This window comes from Daphnia pulex, chromosome 7 (assembly GCF_021134715.1).
Source record: "Daphnia pulex isolate KAP4 chromosome 7, ASM2113471v1".
Taxonomy (NCBI): domain Eukaryota; kingdom Metazoa; phylum Arthropoda; class Branchiopoda; order Diplostraca; family Daphniidae; genus Daphnia; species Daphnia pulex.
In genome coordinates, this window is record NC_060023.1 from 5,624,203 (window position 1) to 5,643,177 (window position 18,975).

An 18,975-nucleotide genomic window follows, 5' to 3' on the forward strand; every position below is an offset into this window, starting at 1 on the left:
ATCGACGATAAAAACAATCTTTTGTTTTATAGTTACTGTCGTATTTTAAAAGTTCTTTTCGTGTTAGAATGTAGGAAATAATGAGCGGGCAGATACTATAGGAAGCGGAATGGTGATAGCGAAAATAATTGTGCAACTTAAATGTATACAGTACGTTCTACGAAAAAAGGGAAGCGTAGCGATGACAAATGATTTCGAGTTAGTGTTGTGTGGGCTTAATAAATGAAAGGAGTGAAAACAATAACAAATGATTTTTTCCAGGAAAGCAGTTGTTCCTATGAGAGATACATACATTTTAATGAAATGTAGAAAATAGTTTCGTGATTTATGTCGGTATACATCGATATATTTCGTATTCATCGATTCCGTGGTCAGAAAAAAACGGACGGGTCCTGTTCATAAAACGTTAGATTTCCGGTCCGTCTGCTGCTGATAGTTGCATGTTCAGAAATTTCTTCGGGAATATCAGGAGAAATTGAGGTGGAGGGTAATGTGTGTTCCTGGAAGAAAAAGCTGACACGTCGTGATTCCCGAGCCCCACTGTTACCAGCTGATTTTTGCTGCTTTCCTAAAGTATGACGATATGATTCCGTACTGCTGAACGACCCACGGGCTTCTGAACTGCTGTACTCTGTCTCCGAGAACTCGGTTCCTATTATATATTACAGATATAACAATCAAAGCATTTGCATTAATTATTTTGATTATTTGAGAAAACCCACCTGAAAAAGTACGAATATTATTTTTTCGGTGAGTTCGTTCGGGACGATGAATGTTGGTACTGGAAGCGTAGGTCACATCTGTAGTTTTGGTAGCATTTGACAAGGTAGATAATCGGCTGTTGGTTTGAGTTAGCTTTTTGTTGACTCTAGGGTTGTTGTCAGTATCGGCAACTGATTTGCGGTGCTGGGAGTTTGTATTATTGGTCATGGTTGACGACCATTTTCCCAACTAAAATAGAGAATGAGAATGAACGACATTTTTTAAGATATGAAATTTTTTGATTAGCTGAACAATAACTTCGCAGAAAAAAGCCTTACCCTATTACTTTTATGGCGTCTCCAACGTTCTTTTATGGCGGTGGAAACTTCGTCGTTAAACACGCACCGAAATAACATTATCGTTACTCCCTATAAAAATGGGTCCGTTATATTTTGAAACTTATCAGAAAACCAATAATTTTATGGTGAAAAACTACAATACCTGTAAACCATTTGTAATTGTGAAAATATATTCAAAGACTTGTGTTTCCATGTAAAGGAAGAAGCCAGTTAGCCAAGAGATACCAAGCAAGCAAGTCAACGATAATGACAATGCAGCAGCATTCCTGAAATCGAAATATTAAAATTATTTTTACTTCGATTGAATGAAAACAACAACTGAAGAATAATTCACCTGATTTTTTCTTCCAGAGATCGATCTATATTCTGCTTCAGATTCCACGATGAGCGAACAGCAATTACGGCAAATAAAACATTTGCCTAAATTAAAAATTTAAACGGTCTTATGACTAGAAATTTTAAATGATGAATAAGGGTTACATACGATGATAATGACAACGACTGGGCCAGCAAAGCTCCATTTGTAGTTATCTCCATTCAACCAACACCTGCAATCGATTTTTTGGGGTTCAAATCAAGCGTCTATGTCAATCTATTTGACCGGATATACGTTACGTTTCGTCGCCAACATAAGCCGGGATTATTCCTGTAGTACAATAAGCTGCAAGAATGGTGGAGCCGACGATGATAAATGGGACAATATTAGCGGCTAGGATGTAGTAGAGAGTCCAATTATACAAATTAAAGACGTAGATAACCATCCTGCATAGGCGAACCCCCTCGATCCCCATCCACATGAACGAAACCAAGAGGCAAAAGTGAAGGGTAACGCCCATGGCGGCGCAAGTTACCTAATAATAATAAAAATTAATAATATTTTCTACAAGACATATAATAAATCAATATATTCATACATCATCCAATTTTAGATAATGGCGGTCTAAAACCAAAAAGAATTAAAATTGGGTTAACCTAATTTTTTTGTTTTAAAAAGGAGCAACTTTGTCGTACCCAACGTTGTCAAAGCCAAAATGTGTGAAATCATTAGGAAAATGCACAAGTGCTGTGTGATAATGGTCCGGTCTGTCTTGATTGACCTAATACGAAAGTGAAAATACACATCAAACGGAAAGAAAAAAATAATAATTTGAAGAATTTACCTGAGAATGGTGAGAACTGTAAAAGTGATGGCTAATGATATGGCAGAAGCCATACTGCACACAATGCTAGTAATTTCCAATGGGCGGGATTCACCCTGTATTTGAATCATGTCTAAGCCTTAGTGTACACTAAAAACTTGATGGGACCTATACCGCATAATCGTGAAAATCCATTAGTGTGGAGAATCCCGTCAGATGACTGCACTTGCAAAGGGTGTGCGTTCGATTGGTTGATATCAGTGAGCAGCCGCGGTCATCCCAAATCCAAGCCATTCGATCAGTGTCATTACTGTTGAAATCAAATTTATAGAGTTAAAATGGGTCAAGGTATTATTATGCTGTCGGTTTACATTGGTTACCTTGATTCGTAGAAGGAAAGAAATGCACAAAATGCAGATCCTATGACCGGACTCGGTATTTCCCCAGGGTCCAACTCGCGGTGAATAATTTGAACCGGTGGATCTTTTGCCACTAGCGCGTGTTTGTAAACAATCTGAACAAAGGAATTTTCAGGAATTTGACCACTTTTCCACAGATTTCGTCCATCTTCGTTACGCAGAGAGTAGCTAATCAGTGGACTATTGATCTGTTTTTCATCTCCAGCGACGCTGTATCAAACAAGTCGACATTACTAACAGGTAATCCATGCGCATTAAAAGAAAGACAATGAACCTATTCTGGCCTGGGAAGAGTTGCTGTAGAATGTAATGAGAGATGAGGAGACCAGCAGCTTTATGTGTTCGACCGATGGCAATCGCTTCTTCCGGCAACAGGATATAAGTGGAGTCGTAAGATTGACCCGGAAGCGGAAACTGTTGGAATACGTTGGATGCAGCCATTGTATTCAAATAGCAATCGTGGACATCATTCGGTCCCCCGTCCCAGTAGGACGAACTGAGAGAGACGTTAGACAAATTTATTTCGCATCGCAATGATCGACCATCCACTTCAGCCACGTCCGTCAGCCGGAATGACATGTCTTCCGAAACGTTGAGTAAAATCAACGCCGTTTGAGAGCGATTAACCTATAGTGATGCCAAATCAAAGCCATTTCGAAATTGAAGTGATGCAACTGTAATATTTTGAAAGATTTGTCGTCGGATTACTCTTACATACCTGATTTAGCTGATCCCATTGCATGTCGTGAGAGATAAGATTATCCAGGATATGCGCTCCTGTGCGAGTGGTATTAATCTGAAACTCGAGATGATTTATGGTATTGTTCATCTGCTCATCTTGTCGATCTAAAAGGTCCACAATCAGTCCGAGGATGTATTCTATTTCGTGACCAAAATAGAGATCGTTTGGTTGCGTGAAATTGGACAGCGAATCCCACACAGCACTGAGCTCCGTATCATAGTTGTCTACCTGTTTATGTTGATTATTTTATTTTTATTATTATTTTTTAATGTTGCGCTAATCAAATCGAATAAATTTACGTACATCATTAGCGATCTCTCTAAGCTCTTTGCTGGAGCAGTCGGAAAAATTTGGTTGTGTGGTTCGGAAATAACATCCGTTGGCGTTCATTCCACAGGCCCATGAAGCCATGCCTATAGCACCAGGTCTACATTGCTGGTGCTTAGTTGTGTTAGCTGGAATCGTCCAGTTGCTGTGGTAGATATCGGTTCCGACACACGGGCACTGTTTGTAACTTGATTCAGGTACTAAAGTCGATGTGGTTGTTGACGTAGTAACTTCTGTAAAGGTTAAATCGTCAAGATTTGAGAAAAATACCAGAATCCGATTTTGTTATTATTCTCACGTGTTGTCTCCATTGTGGGTGGTGTGGTGTTGTCAACAACTGACTCGGTTGTTGTGCCTTATCAATGAAGTGTATAATTAAACACTGACATTGATTGTTTTAAACATTCACGGAAATTTTCGTTTTTACGTTTTCGAATTGGTGTGGTAGTGGAGGTTGGCGTAGATGGAGTTGATGATGTTACTGTCATCGTTGATGGTGTTGACGAAGATTGGGTTGTTGAAGTTGCTGTAGGAGGAGTTGTTGAAGTAGAAGTTGTTGAGGAAAGTGTCGTTGAAGGAGTAGTTGTTGAAGTAGGAGTTGTTGAAGGAATTGTTGTAGTTGACGTTGTCGAAAAAGTCGTTGTGGGTGTTGTGGAAGAAGTTGTTGAAGGGCTAGTGATTTCATTGTTCTCCGGCTCGGCATACTCGCAAATGAAATGGCGACTTAACTCAAACCGCGTAAATTCCCAGCTGCTATAACCTGAAACAATGAATAACAAATCCGTGATATAATGCAGACAGCAGCGATTACACGGGAATGATAACCAACCTTGGGTTTCCAGATTGTAGTACAGCATCAGGTAGGAAGGATATTCCTCTTCGCAACTCAGCAATTCAACACCCCAGCCACTCATGTTGCTCATCGGAATCTGGGCATTGTTCGCCAGACTCCAGAACTCTGTTGATTGACTGGTTTTTACGCCGCTGGTCAGATAAGGGCGCATGAGTCCTTCATCTTCCTCTAAAATATTTTTGCCCATTTTTAAAAAGTCTTATAGATCTGAACGAGTCCAGGTAATTATTAATTAATAATAGGTAATAATAATTTAGGTAATAACAAGTTATTTCGATTAACGATACCCTACCAAAACCAGCCGAAAGAAATTCCCCTGTGATGAAATTTTTCTCATTTTCCGTTTCAATCGCCAGCAAGTGTCCGTGGTTATGTTTGTTGCAGTAATTGGAGGAAGCATTCCTCCAAACGTCGACATTTTCCATCTCATTTTCTGAAGAAAATCCATTTAGAAAATGATGTTGATTTTGATCGTTTTCTAGGACTCACCGGACAGTGACTCGATGAAGTAGCAAGAACCGTTGTAAACGCGACTGTTATTCGAGCAGGAACCGACGTCTAGCATCTCCCATAATTTCACATAAGAACCCAGAATTATCGACCTACAATAATGGTACCATGTTTTATTATGTCAACAATATACAGTGTATCAAAATATATGAACTAACTTGCTGTGCGATGGACAGTTTGTGTTTTGTGGCGGTTGGGTCGTCAAGGAAGAAGAACTGGCCTTCTGTGTGGATGTTGACGAAGTGGGACATGTGTCCCAAGAGCTGTCAGGCGGCGTTTGAAAAGCCGCGCATTGTGTTTCATTGGGTTCCTTAACGATCGCCGTCGTGCAGAAGATAGACCAATAAGGGTCGTCTAAATCTTGATTTCCACATGACGGCAAATAACCATTCGTCGGCAAATAACCGTCGTCTCGGTTATTGAATCTCATTGGATTCAGTGGAGAAGGGCATGTTCCTTGGACGCATGGCGGGCCGGTTAGGTAAGGGTCTCCCGTAGCATTGGAGCAAACACATGCCGGATATAATTCTGGGGTGTTATACAATTTTTTTAGTGATGACTTTTTATATAGCCTCAAAAACATGGCAACATTTTTACTACGGTAATATTATTTTGATTGTTTGGCAGTAATTTGATAAATAAAGCTAGCTTATTTATAAGTGACGTTATTTATCTTGCTCTTTTAGCTTACGCAAACAATCTGGGCGGAGTATCACACACTCTAGATTAAAGATAGCCAATAAAAACAAAAACCCCTTTCAGCATTGAATTTTTCGTAGAATGAGTAACGTAATTTTAATTAGTAGTGCGTAGTTTAGTCGACTTGTTTAGTAGACGCGACTTGAAATGATAATTATTTTGTAAAGATTTATTTACCTTAATATAAAACCCATTTTCCCAACTTCAAACAAACGTTCTTGTATGTCTTGATATTATTTTATTAGAATAATATTTTGACAGTTTGATGCTGATTACTTCGGTGGCCCTTTTGACAAGAACAAATTATGGGACCCTTGCAACCGCGGGTACCCCATTAGCTTTTTTGTTGTTCCCTTCCGATCTCGCTCTTTTTTAAAATTTTTACTCCCCACTTCGGCCCTCGGTAGTCGGTACCAACCCAGGATTCGATCAAAAATACCATGATTTGCTTATTAATTTTAGGGGGGTATTTTGTTTCCATCAAATTGTCTTTTGGCGTAGAATAATAGATCGCAATTCAAAACACCTCTGTTCCGATCTCGATCACTTTTGAAAAGTGGATTCGGTCTAGCTACCAATCGATCAACTACCGATCATGATCACAGAGCGGCAATTGAGGCAGATGCATGAGCGGGTAATCGAAGCGGAAATTGAGCGCGCTGGGTACAACTCTGCCTTCAACTAAATAATAAATAACAGCCCACCAGAAATATTATGACTTACTACCACATTTTTGCGGAATTTTTAGAGAAAATTCCATTGTGAATCATTAACAATTCAGAGTATTCTCCTACTTCGTCGAAAAACGACGAGCACTTGGCGTATTTTCACTGTAGAAGTGTGAACCACTTACTGTTTCCGGCTGGATTCCATCCGACATGGGCATAAGAAGTTTTCATGTAAGTACAGTAGATAACACAATCTTCTGGATTCAAGTTTGGAAAATATTCAATATACTCAAGATGATATTTATCGTTGAAACCGGGTTGACCGCATCCATACTCCAAACAAGGAACCATAAGCTCGAAACCGTTTCCTTGATTATTGTCGAATTCGCGATAGATTTCTACAGCAGGTTGGTTCGGATTAGCATGACAAATATTTCCGGCTTGCTTGTTGCAATAAAGATTAGCCCCGAGGTTGCCGCCGCACATGAACGAAGAATTGACGTTGCTCGGTTGAGAGTTGTCGTCGCAGCGTATGTCACAGTAGGAGTCATTCACACGGATGAGTTCAGCAATTCTTCTGTCCTCGAGGCAAAGGCATTGCACACCGCGAAGCAGTGTAAAGTTCGTGTAGCACATGAAACACTCTGATAATCCGACTTCGGTACCATCTGAGTTTGCAATCACAGCTTGAAAATTGAATGGCGAGTAACAACCTAGCGGCCGCACGTTAGATGGTATCCACACGTTACTACCTCCGCGTAGAAGTAAATTGACTGTTAGCAAGAAACCGTTGAAGATCAAACCCAACATGGTTTTTTTCTTCTGGTAAAAATTTTAGTCACAGAATAATGATCGAGCTAAACGAATAGCGCATCTCAACAGCTAGCCACATTGCCTCTAAGTGTTTCGACGCTCAAGTAAAAAAAAACAGAGATATCACCGTGATCCTAATCAAGTCGTCGAGGCAACGCAACCTTTCAACCGATAAAGTGACAGGTAGTAAGTTCATCACGCAAACATAAAGCATCCACCAATGTGTTCATCATTATCAAGCAAACATAGTCTGTTGATTTACGCTCTCTTTAAACCGTGCGCCCCTCTGCTCTCGCAGTGTTTGTTTGAATTGATAAGCCTACTAACATGACGAGACAAGCGGACCCTGTCGAATGGTTTTCCGTCCTTATGTCGCCATAGTTTACAGATTGGAGAGAGAAAAAAACCCTTCAGTATGAAAAACAGCTGGTAGACAGTATGCCTGTGTACTACCTACTGTTTTTCTTCTGTAAGGAAAACATGATAAGGCTTAATGAAAATAATATCCTCTTTGAACTAAACGCAGATGGTTAACGACAATATACTTTGCGCCCACTACATATGGCCCAGGTCTAATCAATGACCTAAATTTAGGCTTGTTTGATATTCTCCGCTAATTGACTAGACTAAATCAGTTGGTTACCAGACGTCACACTGACAAATGTGACAATGTATTCTGCTTTCGACATGGCACAGCAAAGCACATTAAATAGATCACGACGACTAAATTCATGATGTGACAGTTTTTCTTTCGTGTTTTGACATTTCAGCACTTTTTCCGATCGAGATCGATTACGACACACTTCTGACTCAAGACGTCCGTAACACAGTTGAATTTCGTAACTTAGTTTTTACTAGAATAATTTAGGAGTTCCACTAATAGATCAATAAGTGACGAATGCACGAAAGATTGCGAACAAACAGCTAGTTCTGGGTAATTGGCCGATGGCTATAAGGCCGAATTAAATAAATTAAGGAAGAACACAGACTCGACAGCTATTGGACAGAAAGTATACGGCCACCTAATGTTTCTATACTTGGAGAGGTTAGTTCATGGAAAACAAATCACAACTAAGTTGATGTTTCGCCAGTCAAAATATGATACGCCAGATGAAGCCTGAGGAACTATTAAAACACCATCAGCTTTTCCGCTAGCACCTACTTTAATACAATAAACTGATACTGGAATGCGAGTTTTCTCAAATAATACTAAAAAGCATTATTATTCCCTATCAATATTTTCATGAGTTTTTTTTCTGACATTCCCTGTAAAAGTTAGGACTGCGCGCGTTATCGGCAAACTATTCCTTCTTAGAAGATTTATCGCCAGCTAACGAGTGAAAGTTAGAAGAAGTGGAAACGCAACTAATAGAAGAGGTACGGTAGGCACCGAACGCAAGGTCAGCTTCTATCGCCTGTTCCAGCTTGTCTTTTACCTACAAATAAGACGAAATAAATAATCACGTTCTCATCAAGAATTGAATGGGAGTACTAGGTACGTACCTTGGTGAAGGAGAGACGTGTAAGAAAGTAGGAAGCCACTATACGGTAACCTTTACTTACGAGAGGTACCATTACGAACTGATGGAAAATGGCAGCCACGCGATAGTTTTGTCCATAAAAAGGATCCGAAACAGCAGGACAAAGCATGCTGTTGAGATTAACTGATGTCAACTGCAAGGAAAGCCAAGGACGTACGCATACAAAGAATCAATAAATACGAAAAAGGGATATTAGACAATGGCTTCATATGTTACCTTTCCAATTATTTGAAGAACAGTAAAGTGGTAAAGCAGCATTAAACCATAAGACAAGCTTGACCAGCTGAAATCTCGTGCGTCTTCCAACGTATAAACCCCTAGGAGTAATATGAAATTAATTAACTTCTTAAAACAGACATGCTTATGGGTCTCTTAGGATTTTCTAAACAGTATGATTTCTCACATGATTTCTCACTTATTGGCCCCTTTGTTTTCTTACAGCAATAAGGATATAACCAGGAAGAAAAAGTTGGTTACCAGTAAATGAGCAACCCAAGTTAAAAAAAAACCCACAGTAGTTAACACACCCAAAAAATTTAAGCAAAGGACACAAAACAATCAAGTTCAAGAAGACAAAATTACCTCCAAGACGTAAGAGGTAGTATGGAACAACCAGCATTGCAATATGTTGAACATAATAGGTCTCAGTCTCAAATGTTAGCTGAAAAATATAAACATGTATATAAAAAACTTTATATAAAGAAATTATAAAAATGTAACTAACCAAGCGTGTGTTGATAACTGGAAATAGTAAAGCTAGAATAGCTCCATTCAGAAAATTCAAATGGATCCGAAATAATTTTGTCACATGTGGACTAGGTGGTGCAGCCAATAAATAAATCTGTGCTCAAATAATAAAATAAGGTTAAAATCTCAAGTGTTCTACATTATGCATACCTGGAAGATGGTTGCAACATGGCAAGGATTCAGTAAGAAAATGACAGAGCGGTTGGCAAACTTAAAGCCTATCTCCACACCAAAGACCAAGCAAAGAACAACAAGAAGTAATCGCTTGCCTCCACGATCTTTTCGAATTATTGTGGTTTTTTGGGGAACTGTTAATCGCTGATAACCAAAATGAATTAAAAGGCAACTGAAGGCTACAGCAAAAATAGACTCTAGAACTCTGCGCCAATTACTCAAGAAATTAGAACAATCTTTTCCTCCATTTCCAGGTAACTGGAAATCAATTCCACTGTAAAAAACATTGTTTGGATATTCTCCAGACTCCATGACCCATGTAGCTACTACGGTCTCTTAGGATTTTTTTTTTTCACGCACTTCAGTTGCTGTGTGTGTGTCATAGCCTTCTACAGTTACGGCCACGGAGCACAGATTCCCCCGGGTGTCAATTTTGTTCGAGCCACCCACCCACCCTCATCTGCCTATACCTAGGCAACATGCGTTGCCATTTTACTAAAGTCACATTTTAAAAATTCCTGTTTTCCACAAAATTTTCATTAATTTTCAGCCATGGCAGGCCACCACGTTATAATTAACCTTGACCATTTATGTGTGATTTTGCGGAAAACAGGAATTTAAAAAATGTGACTTTCGTAAAATGGCAACGCATGTGGCCTAGGTATAGGCATGGACTACTAAAGCTAGAGGACGGGACCCTCGTCCTATCCCGCCGTGTTATAGCTTGTCGGGTGGATTTTTAATCATATTTTTTGAAAAAGGGTCAATCGATAGAGATTTAAAAAGCTAATATAAGTCTCCAATGCACATTTCTTGTGAAGATATTAAATTAAAAGATATTTGCGTTTTAATTTTGAGAGAACGGGAGAGGTGTTCGTTGGTTGTCTCCACCTAGCGCTAAGAATTCTAAACTCTTCCATGGTTTTTAGAAAGAAAACAAACAGAATCCAGAGAATCACCAGAGAATCACAGATAGCAGACGCACCTAATCATACCAAACCAAACCCAAACCAGAGAATCACAGAGTGGTCAACCAACAATCACCGCTAGGCGGCGACAACCAACGAACACCTACGTCAATTTCTAATTAAAATATCACCGAAATTAAATGATTCCCGCATAGGGATAATTTAATAGACTCTGGCTCATTTTTGAAGCTCAATTCATTAAAGTAACAAAAAAAAAATGGTAGCCGACATAGGATTTGTCGAAGTGACCCGTCCTCTAGCTTAAGTAGTCCATGGTATAGGCGGTGTCCAGACGATTCGGCACTGACTCGTCAAAAAATTTTTTTTGCACTATCTAGTGACAATTCGGCACCGTCTTTTTACCGTTTCGGCATCAATCCACCAGGTGTCAATTGTAGTTTAGTTTTAGTATTCGAATGAAGTAAAGTCATTTTATCATTTAAACCTAGAACAACTTGTAATTACAATTTTTTAAATCAGCACTATTTCTATTTACTTTTTAAGTTATTAAACAAGGACAAATTCGGTCTGTGTAATCGTAGGTTATTTAGAAATTTGTAATTGAAAATTTGTAAATAGGATTTGGGAAATGGGGGCTTCACTATCTATGTTTAAAATATTTTAAATACATGTCATCATAACTTATGTATCAGTAAACGTGTGTTTGAAATTTGAATGACTGATGAACATTCAAACATTTTTAATTGATTAAGTAGTTATACACATCGGCTTTTGCGACGAAATTTTTTCGCCGTGTTAACATGGCCCATATGGCGGTATCCATAAAATTAAAATAAATGCTGCATAAGAACGAAATAACCAAAAAATCCCCAATCAGTCTCGTTTTAAAGTCGTTTAACTTTCTTTAATTTATATTAATGCCGCTGATGCCGCTGCAACTCCCCCCATGCGTACCCCTGGTATCATTTTCATTTTCTTTTCTGATAATAAAACACATTTTCCATATAATACTGACTAGTGCCGAATTTGTAAAAATACAGTGCCGAAATGGTAGTAGGTAGTGCCGAATGTGACTAACCTACTAGTCAGTGCCGAAACGTCCGGTAATCGTATAGGCAGCTGAGGGTGGGTGGGTGGCTCGAACAAAATTGACACCCAGGGTGAATCTGTGCTCCGTGGCCGTAACTGTAGAAGGCTATGGTGTGTGTGTGTGTGTGGGGTGGGGGGGGGGGTCGACAATGTATCACATGACGTCAGCACACACGCCATCTGTCATTTTCAAACCCAACGACGTTGATTTCTGTTTTCCTATGGAGCAGTTGGACATCCTGCGTTGCCAGGTTTGGAAATCTCATTTGTGTCCAAAAGGGCCAATCAGCGTACAGCCTCTTTAAAACCCTGTACGCTGATTGGCCCTATTGGACACATTATTGGACACATATAATTATTTTTATAAAAAAAAATTCAAATTGTACATCTGACCTATCAAATAAAAAAAAATAACCTTCAACCTACAAATAGTTGTACAATATTATTAAGGTTTAGTTTGAATTAAATTCCCAAGTCAGACTGTTCCCATAGATAAAGAAGACTGGTTTCGTATGTGCTATCCTTTAAGCCCTATCCCTACTGACCCCGAGTCTTTGTTTTGCTTGTCCTGCCCCTAGCGGATAAACTGCTATACTGCACCGTGGCTACCAAGGGTGTTGCAGACGAAGATTGTTTTCCTCCTGTCTTGGTAAAATTCTTTGCTGGCGTTTAAAAGTCATAGGTAATTTTTTCATACAAATTTTTATTAACAAGTCATATTGTATTTAATTTGACGTTTGCCAATGGGGTCCTTGCATGAATAAGGGATTCCTTTGAAAAAAATATAATTAGAATCAGTTTTTCACGCTGATTCTCATGGTATTTTTTTTTAATTTTTAAAATAATAATTTCCCCCCGTAATCTCACTTTAAAGTTGAGTTAGGCTCCCCCCATATTAAAACAGACCCCACGCCATTTTTGGTGGGCGGTCCTTAAAATCTGATAAATTTCCCCCCTATTCACCCTTTTCGTCTTTCGCCTTTCGGCCCTAAGGGCAAAAGAGGGGGTATAGGCAGCACGAAAAAGGGTGACAAGGGGGGGGGAAGAGCAAAATTTATCAGATAGATAGATTCATAAATTAGTATACTTGTTTAATGGAAAAGATTCACCCTATTCTGTCAGTTATTGTTAAGTAAAACTTGATTTGAATTTATTATCTTGCTCGACTGGCATGTAGCAAGAGAATTTTCCTGTAAAGAGTTTGGACCTGGATCTTAATAATGATTCCTGTATTTATCACCACTTATGAAGAGGCTTGTATGACAATCTTTATCTGTGGTATTGCTTCAGCTGTCATCAAAATGGCCATGACTGAATGTCATTCACAAACCTGTTTAAAAAAGTTAAAATTACCACAGTTTACAAGTTTAGCAGCTAGTAACTTACTAGAAACACTTTCACTAAATCTACTATACCTTCATTTCATGATTTATCTCATGTTTCATTAACTTGTAATCTTGTTTATATGGATTGGACCTGAAAGGCTGAAACTTTGTAGTATAAAGAATGAAGTCATTTGCATGGAAAACACAGGGGAAGACAAAGCAATTTTACAATAGGCCTACACACCACCAAAAATGTAGAAGTTGAAGTTTATGGTGAACAAAAATAATAGTCCTGTTTTCTAAATGCCAAATGATGGAGAATTTGAATCGCCTAGCTAATGGCGCAAAAGAAATCCAAATCACTAAGCAAACTTTACTAATCATCACTCCAAAATCGAAGTGGCGTTTTTTACATTACACGTATCCTCCAACATTGGATCTTTTTTTTGTATTTTGGCTTGATTAGCCATCTAGTGTGGCTAAAAAACGTGATTAGAAACCCATCGGGTAACAGAGCCTTTCGAATTTCCAACGGTTCCGCAAAGCCAAACCAAACAAAACCAAAAAACTACTAAAGTCTACTGTTGTGTAGCTCCAGTGGGTTGGATTCCAAATTCAACAGGGTGGCGTTTCGGCCGACCCGGACAAGCTTCGAGCCATCTCCGACTTCCCGAAGCCGACTAATATCACAGAGCTCCGCTCTTTTATAGGATTGGTGGAGCAGCTTGCTGGATTCTCCACGGACATCGCGGCTGGAGGGACTTAAATTCGCGACGGAAAAAAATAACCAGTAATTACATTATAATCACGAATGATTTAAGGTACAAACCCAACAAATCTAGACCAAAGAGACAAGAAGATTTTAATGCGACTTCATATTTACAAAGGATCCTATAGCTCTCAAGTGCTATTCAATTTTCAGCGAACAGTAGAAGTGAACGAATTATGGCAAATTTTGTGAATGATTTTATCTTCAAATGGATCAGTTCATGTGCTATTTTTTGGAATCGACTTAGGGTAGAGTCCACTTTTGAAGCCAGGAGTTTAATTTTTATACATCCGAGATATTGGCGTAAGCATGATTTTCGTGTTCTTTGAGAATTCTTAAAACAGTATAGTGTTCTCTTATGTGAGCACCTCATAAAGTTGTCCCCCTCTTTTCAATTCAAGCATGCATTAAAAAACGGAATGCTATTCATGTGTATTGGATTGGAAATTTTCGGTGAGAATTCGAAAATCCGATTTTTCATCTTCATTGATAGTTTGGGGATTGGCACCACTTTGAAGCAAGAACTTTATAAAATTTGTCCGCGCACTTCTGTTTTCATCAGAAGATGACAATAATTGGTTTGCAGCGTAATGAAGTTACCGTTCCCTTGTATCTACAATGGCATTACGTGCAGCGTAAGACAGAATAAATGGAGTTTAAGGGATTTTGGGAATATCAGCTGCTTGAGAGGAACGGAGTTTCAAAGCTACTCTTCGCAATACGAATTTCTTGAAAGTAAAGGTGGATTTGGTGTACGTGATCCTTGAAAGATGAAGGTGGCGCCCATCAGTTCATTAGCCATGATTTTGTCTTCTCTTGAGATTTTGCTAATAGAAGTTATTGAATACAGAATAAAATATAAACACGAATGGCTTATCATATTTCATATCAACGAAATAATCTATTAGCTTGTTAAATGAAATGTGATTTACTAAATCGTTGATGATTGACAGTGACTCTCGTTTAAGTAATTGCGACATAACTCGTCACATCGTTAGGACAGCCTTTTTTTATTCTTGTCTGGTAAGCTCGTCCATAGAGCCCAGCTTTACCCCAACTCTCCCCTATTGGGTTTGCTGGCTCCCGTTCAAAATTTATTTATTTATTATATTTGCTCTTTTTCTTTTTCTTCTTCAGTCCCGTATAGCCCCGGGTAAGTGCTTGTTCAGATTTTGGTCTTTGCTTCCGTGCTGCTGCTGCTTTTACCCCTCCTCCATTTCTATCCTATATAATTTCCCACAATGAGTCTTATCGGTCGCTTTGTAACGTTCGTCTCTCTCGATCGCTATGGTTTTATCCCTCCTATTTTTTGGGACTTTACAACTCGGTGATTACCATTCATTTAGTTCATTACCCCTGTCCTTTTTAGGCTAGGGGTACCACTGGCGAGAAACCGATGTATTCTCTGCGTCTAACACGTTTTTTAATGATGATCTTATCATTCTTCCTTACCGATGATCTTGTGTTCCTTTATCATCAGTTGACGGTATGGCTCTTTTTGGTCATCACTCAGTTGCTGCATAAGGGATGAGAGAAAGATGTGAAATTAAGTTTCATTTTCGTCTTTTGGATCAACATGCTTACCTCCTAGCGCTTATCCACAAGACCAAATGTGCTGAATGATGTTTTTTTTTGCAGTAACAAATTCCATCGTCGTGAGTAGTTCCATTACCATTTCCTGTTTGGTTGCTTGGGTTAACTGTAGAATTTTTTCTGAAATTCACGACGGAAAAAAATAGCCAACACGGGTGAATGACCACGAGTGACCACGACTTAGCATTTCTACCATATCATAAATACTGTAGTTTACACCAGTTATTTTGGCTGTTATTAAGTACAGAGATTAAAAAGAAATGAAGAAACTAAAGAAAATGTAAGTATTTCCGATGAGAAACAACTAAAAAAAGTTAAAATTATGTCATAAAACCACAAGTGTAAAAAAGAATCAAAGAAAACTTTAAGGACATCCAGTAAAGTACTAAGTTTGCTACTCTTTGATAAATTTGTTGGTTTACGATACTGTTTTGGCTGGCTGAGTTGGCGGTGGAGCTGCTGCAGAAACGAAAACGGTAGTGTGTCGTGTCGACCCACTAACACGCACACACACACTCTTGATCTGACATCAATAACTAACCAAGAACAGCAGAATATAAATAGGCAGTCGGTGCAAGTCGAAATCCCGTAAAGTGGCGAATTATGCCAAGTTAATGTGAGTAAATCAGCAGCCAACAACACCGTTTCATATTAACGCGATTTCAAATCACTTGTCGTCAAACTTTGACAAAAGAAGTATAAACAGTATCTTCAGGGATGACGCGCCCAAATAGTTCTTCGATGATTTTTTTTTTCTATTGAAGGAGTAAAAAAAGTTAAAAATTTGTAGTAATGCTATTCTAGTCTTTGGCGCGCTTGGTTGTGAGCAAGTGAAAAAACTCAAAAATAATCTTACCGAATATTGCGTTGACAAGGTGAAGCTAGCTTGTTGACCCATAGCAATTAACACGGTGTCACCGGGTTGATAATGGTTAATTACAAATCCGGGTAGTGAATTAATTACATATGAGCTGTTGTTGTCGTTGTTCCCTTTTTTAATTCCGTAGAACATCGTGCTTGGATTTGCGTTTGCACAGCTAATGTAATTTTTTTTTCGACAACTTGCAGAGTTTTAGGATATCCGGGACGGTTACAGAAACCAAAAGGCCCTGGGTTTCTATTTGAAAAAAAAATTTTAGATTCAAGACACATTCTGTCAAATGTGTTGCACTTATTTTTAACTTTGGTATAACGAAACTACAATTGTTTTTTTTTTTTTTTTTTTTTTTTTTTTTAAATATTCATCTGGAAGTTGCTTGTTCTCAGAATTCATGGCACATGGGAAAGCCAATGCTATCGCTTTCCTGAGTGTCTCCTCTACCAAAGAAGGTCAATTAAAATTGTCTGGAATTAATGTTAGCGCGGTATGGTTTTAACATCTGTCACAGGATCCAGTTTCCATTCATTCAATTTTCGAGAGGTGTAATTCGCAGCGTCGACAGTATGGACCGACAGTTACGGCCAGCATTTTCTTTTGTACCACTTCTTCCGACTGCAGAATTTCTAAGATTCCGTAGATGTAGCACCAACTTGCTTAATTGTAAACTAATTAAATATACATGTTTAAATATACATGTAAATATATTAATTATATTTAGATTGGTGCTATTGAGAAAACTTCTTCTGGAATACAATACAGAGATTTGTACCTGATTGATGGAATTTAATCAAATGAAGAATGCATCGAAAACTGGATTAGATTTCCTTTACACAATGTACACATGAAATTGTGTTTGCAAATCCATTCAAAGAGTGTAAAACTGGTAAAAATAAATATTAATTTGTACGGCATTAACTAATCAAAATAAAATGATTTAAAAGTTATTCAGATTAGCCATGTTCGAGTTCGTTCGGAAGAATATGACATTTTTCTGGAAAGTACAAGAATTACAGTGATCACTATGGACCCAATTTATAAAACCAGTTAAAAATTGAAAAGATTTGCAACTATTTGCTACGAGGAATTATCTTTATATACAATCCCTGATGTAAAGCGTCGCAAGAAAGTCTAGTCCTCTGCATACGCAATATTTGTTTATGCGCACTTTATATATTTTAAGAAGGTAAAGATAGTAGCTCTCTCGCAGCTTAAATCATAATTGTATTGCATATAGAAGATTCCCTTATTTAATGGCATTTAAATTTCTCTTTCGAATTCTTTTGTCCTCTTGAGGTAGCTCGCCATCTCAAGTGGGCATTCTCTCATGTTGGAATTGATCCGGCTATCCACGGAAACAAATATTCATCCCAGAATATAACCTAGCAATGTGAATTTCTTCTTCCGTGAAACCTTTTTTGGAAACCTTTCGTCATTGACTCACAGTGAAAATTCCGTTCCGTTCTTTATTGATGCCATCTTACGAATTTGTTATTACACTTTTTGTACACTAGAAAATTCCTTTATGCTACATTTCTCGACCCAAAATAAATCCTAAAAATTGTTATTACCATATTTCATTCTAAGAAGAGTTCGTTTAGAATTTTTCAGTTTAAATTTTAGCTTTATCTGATTTCACGATCAGCACTCTTAGATTTTACCTGTTTCAAAATAAATTTTGTCAAAATTGTACCGCATTTTAGCCAAGTTCCAGGCAGAAAACATTCTAGATAGTTTTAGTCTACGTGATTACTCTAATATTGCTAGATGAGTATGACAAATTAGTATGGATTGATTTTCTGAAGAAATTTTACTTTACTGGAATTAAGAAAGCCTACTTATACAATTAGATTTTGTTTTCAGTCACATATTTAAAACTTTAAAAACTGTATGCTTTAAGAGTTTTACAGAAATGAGTCGGAACACTTTCGTAGTACTGCTTTTCGGTAGAAATCAATGATAACGTGATGACGGGACGGGACTCTTCGCCTATCCTTCCTTGTTATAGCTAGTCGGGTGGGGTATTTTTATGAAAACATTAATGAAAAATATCATTAAATTCAGTTTCTTTCGCTGATTCCAACTATGGATATAAATCTTAGTGAAATAAACTAATCATTAAGATATTATAAATTTACTTTCAGGAGTAGGGATAACACAAAAAGGTCAAAAAACCGGTTCCATCTAGCAACTAAACACTAAGCTCTTAAGAATATACGCTACAAGGTAAAAGATAGTTAGGCAGCTATGTCAGAGGAATAGAGATAAGAGAGTGGTCTCTCTTTCTCTCGGTATGCATGCATGGACATCTGCTTGCAAACTAACAAGAGCTTAGGAGGTTTGGTTCCTAGATGGCATCGGTGTTTTGCCCTATTGCAAATTTTCCGTTATGGAATAGGAAATATCTCTATAAAAAATAACTGTTAGGTATAGGAATATATGGTAATTCTATGGTAATTTTTAAATTCTGATTCTGATTCTCCCACAAAAAAAATACCTGGCTGACATAAAAACGCCGAAGAATCCCGCCCTTAATTAGAGTAGTCCACGGTTTACCCCTGCAGTGTCTTGTAGCATGGATGATTGAAAGCCAAAACCTTTGAATCAAAGCAACAAAATTTGAATCTTAAGCCAAATTAAATTTAAAAAAATATTGTTGATCAAAATGTTTTACTTTTTTCCTATTTTGAATTATATAAT

General features: G+C 38.0%; 2 protein-coding genes across 2 annotated transcripts; both read right to left on the bottom strand.

Annotated features, from left to right (window-relative positions):
- Positions 1-232: 232 nt before the first annotated feature.
- On the bottom strand, positions 233-7,337 carry LOC124198224. Its single transcript, XM_046593947.1, has 22 exons — positions 6,604-7,337; positions 5,210-5,579; positions 5,031-5,143; positions 4,834-4,974; positions 4,518-4,709; positions 4,116-4,448; positions 3,987-4,043; positions 3,665-3,921; positions 3,338-3,589; positions 2,894-3,246; positions 2,581-2,829; positions 2,375-2,510; positions 2,222-2,316; positions 2,073-2,158; positions 1,976-2,001; positions 1,677-1,912; positions 1,546-1,609; positions 1,396-1,481; positions 1,204-1,327; positions 1,041-1,130; positions 723-951; positions 233-652 (listed from the first exon to the last, which is right to left on the bottom strand). The coding sequence occupies exons 1-22, from the start codon at positions 7,226-7,228 to the stop codon at positions 372-374; spliced, it is 4,395 nt and encodes a 1,464-aa protein (XP_046449903.1). The 5' UTR covers positions 7,229-7,337; the 3' UTR covers positions 233-371.
- A 529-nt stretch (positions 7,338-7,866) lies between these two features.
- On the bottom strand, positions 7,867-10,185 carry LOC124198227 (transmembrane protein 164-like). Its single transcript, XM_046593955.1, has 6 exons — positions 9,670-10,185; positions 9,497-9,613; positions 9,355-9,433; positions 8,989-9,089; positions 8,735-8,905; positions 7,867-8,667 (listed from the first exon to the last, which is right to left on the bottom strand). Exons 1-6 carry the CDS (start codon positions 10,003-10,005, stop codon positions 8,533-8,535), a joined length of 939 nt encoding a protein of 312 aa, XP_046449911.1. The 5' UTR covers positions 10,006-10,185; the 3' UTR covers positions 7,867-8,532.
- Between the last annotated feature and the right edge of the window lie 8,790 nt (positions 10,186-18,975).

Excerpts from the sequence above, each read along its gene's own strand:
- LOC124198224 (XM_046593947.1), bottom strand. The coding sequence starts at position 7,228 with ATGTTGGGTTTGATCTTCAACGGTTTCTTGCTAACAGTCAATTTACTT. Across the intron at positions 1,913-1,975 it reads ATTATCTAAAATTGGATGAT|GTAACTTGCGCCGCCATGGG; the intron begins GTATGAATATAT and ends TATTATTATTAG. Across the intron at positions 1,328-1,395 it reads TCTCTGGAAGAAAAAATCAG|GAATGCTGCTGCATTGTCAT; the intron begins GTGAATTATTCT and ends TTTCGATTTCAG.
- LOC124198227 (XM_046593955.1), bottom strand. The coding sequence starts at position 10,005 with ATGGAGTCTGGAGAATATCCAAACAATGTTTTTTACAGTGGAATTGAT. Across the intron at positions 9,614-9,669 it reads ATGTTGCAACCATCTTCCAG|ATTTATTTATTGGCTGCACC; the intron begins GTATGCATAATG and ends ATTTGAGCACAG. Across the intron at positions 9,090-9,354 it reads CTACCTCTTACGTCTTGGAG|GGGTTTATACGTTGGAAGAC; the intron begins GTAATTTTGTCT and ends TATTACTCCTAG.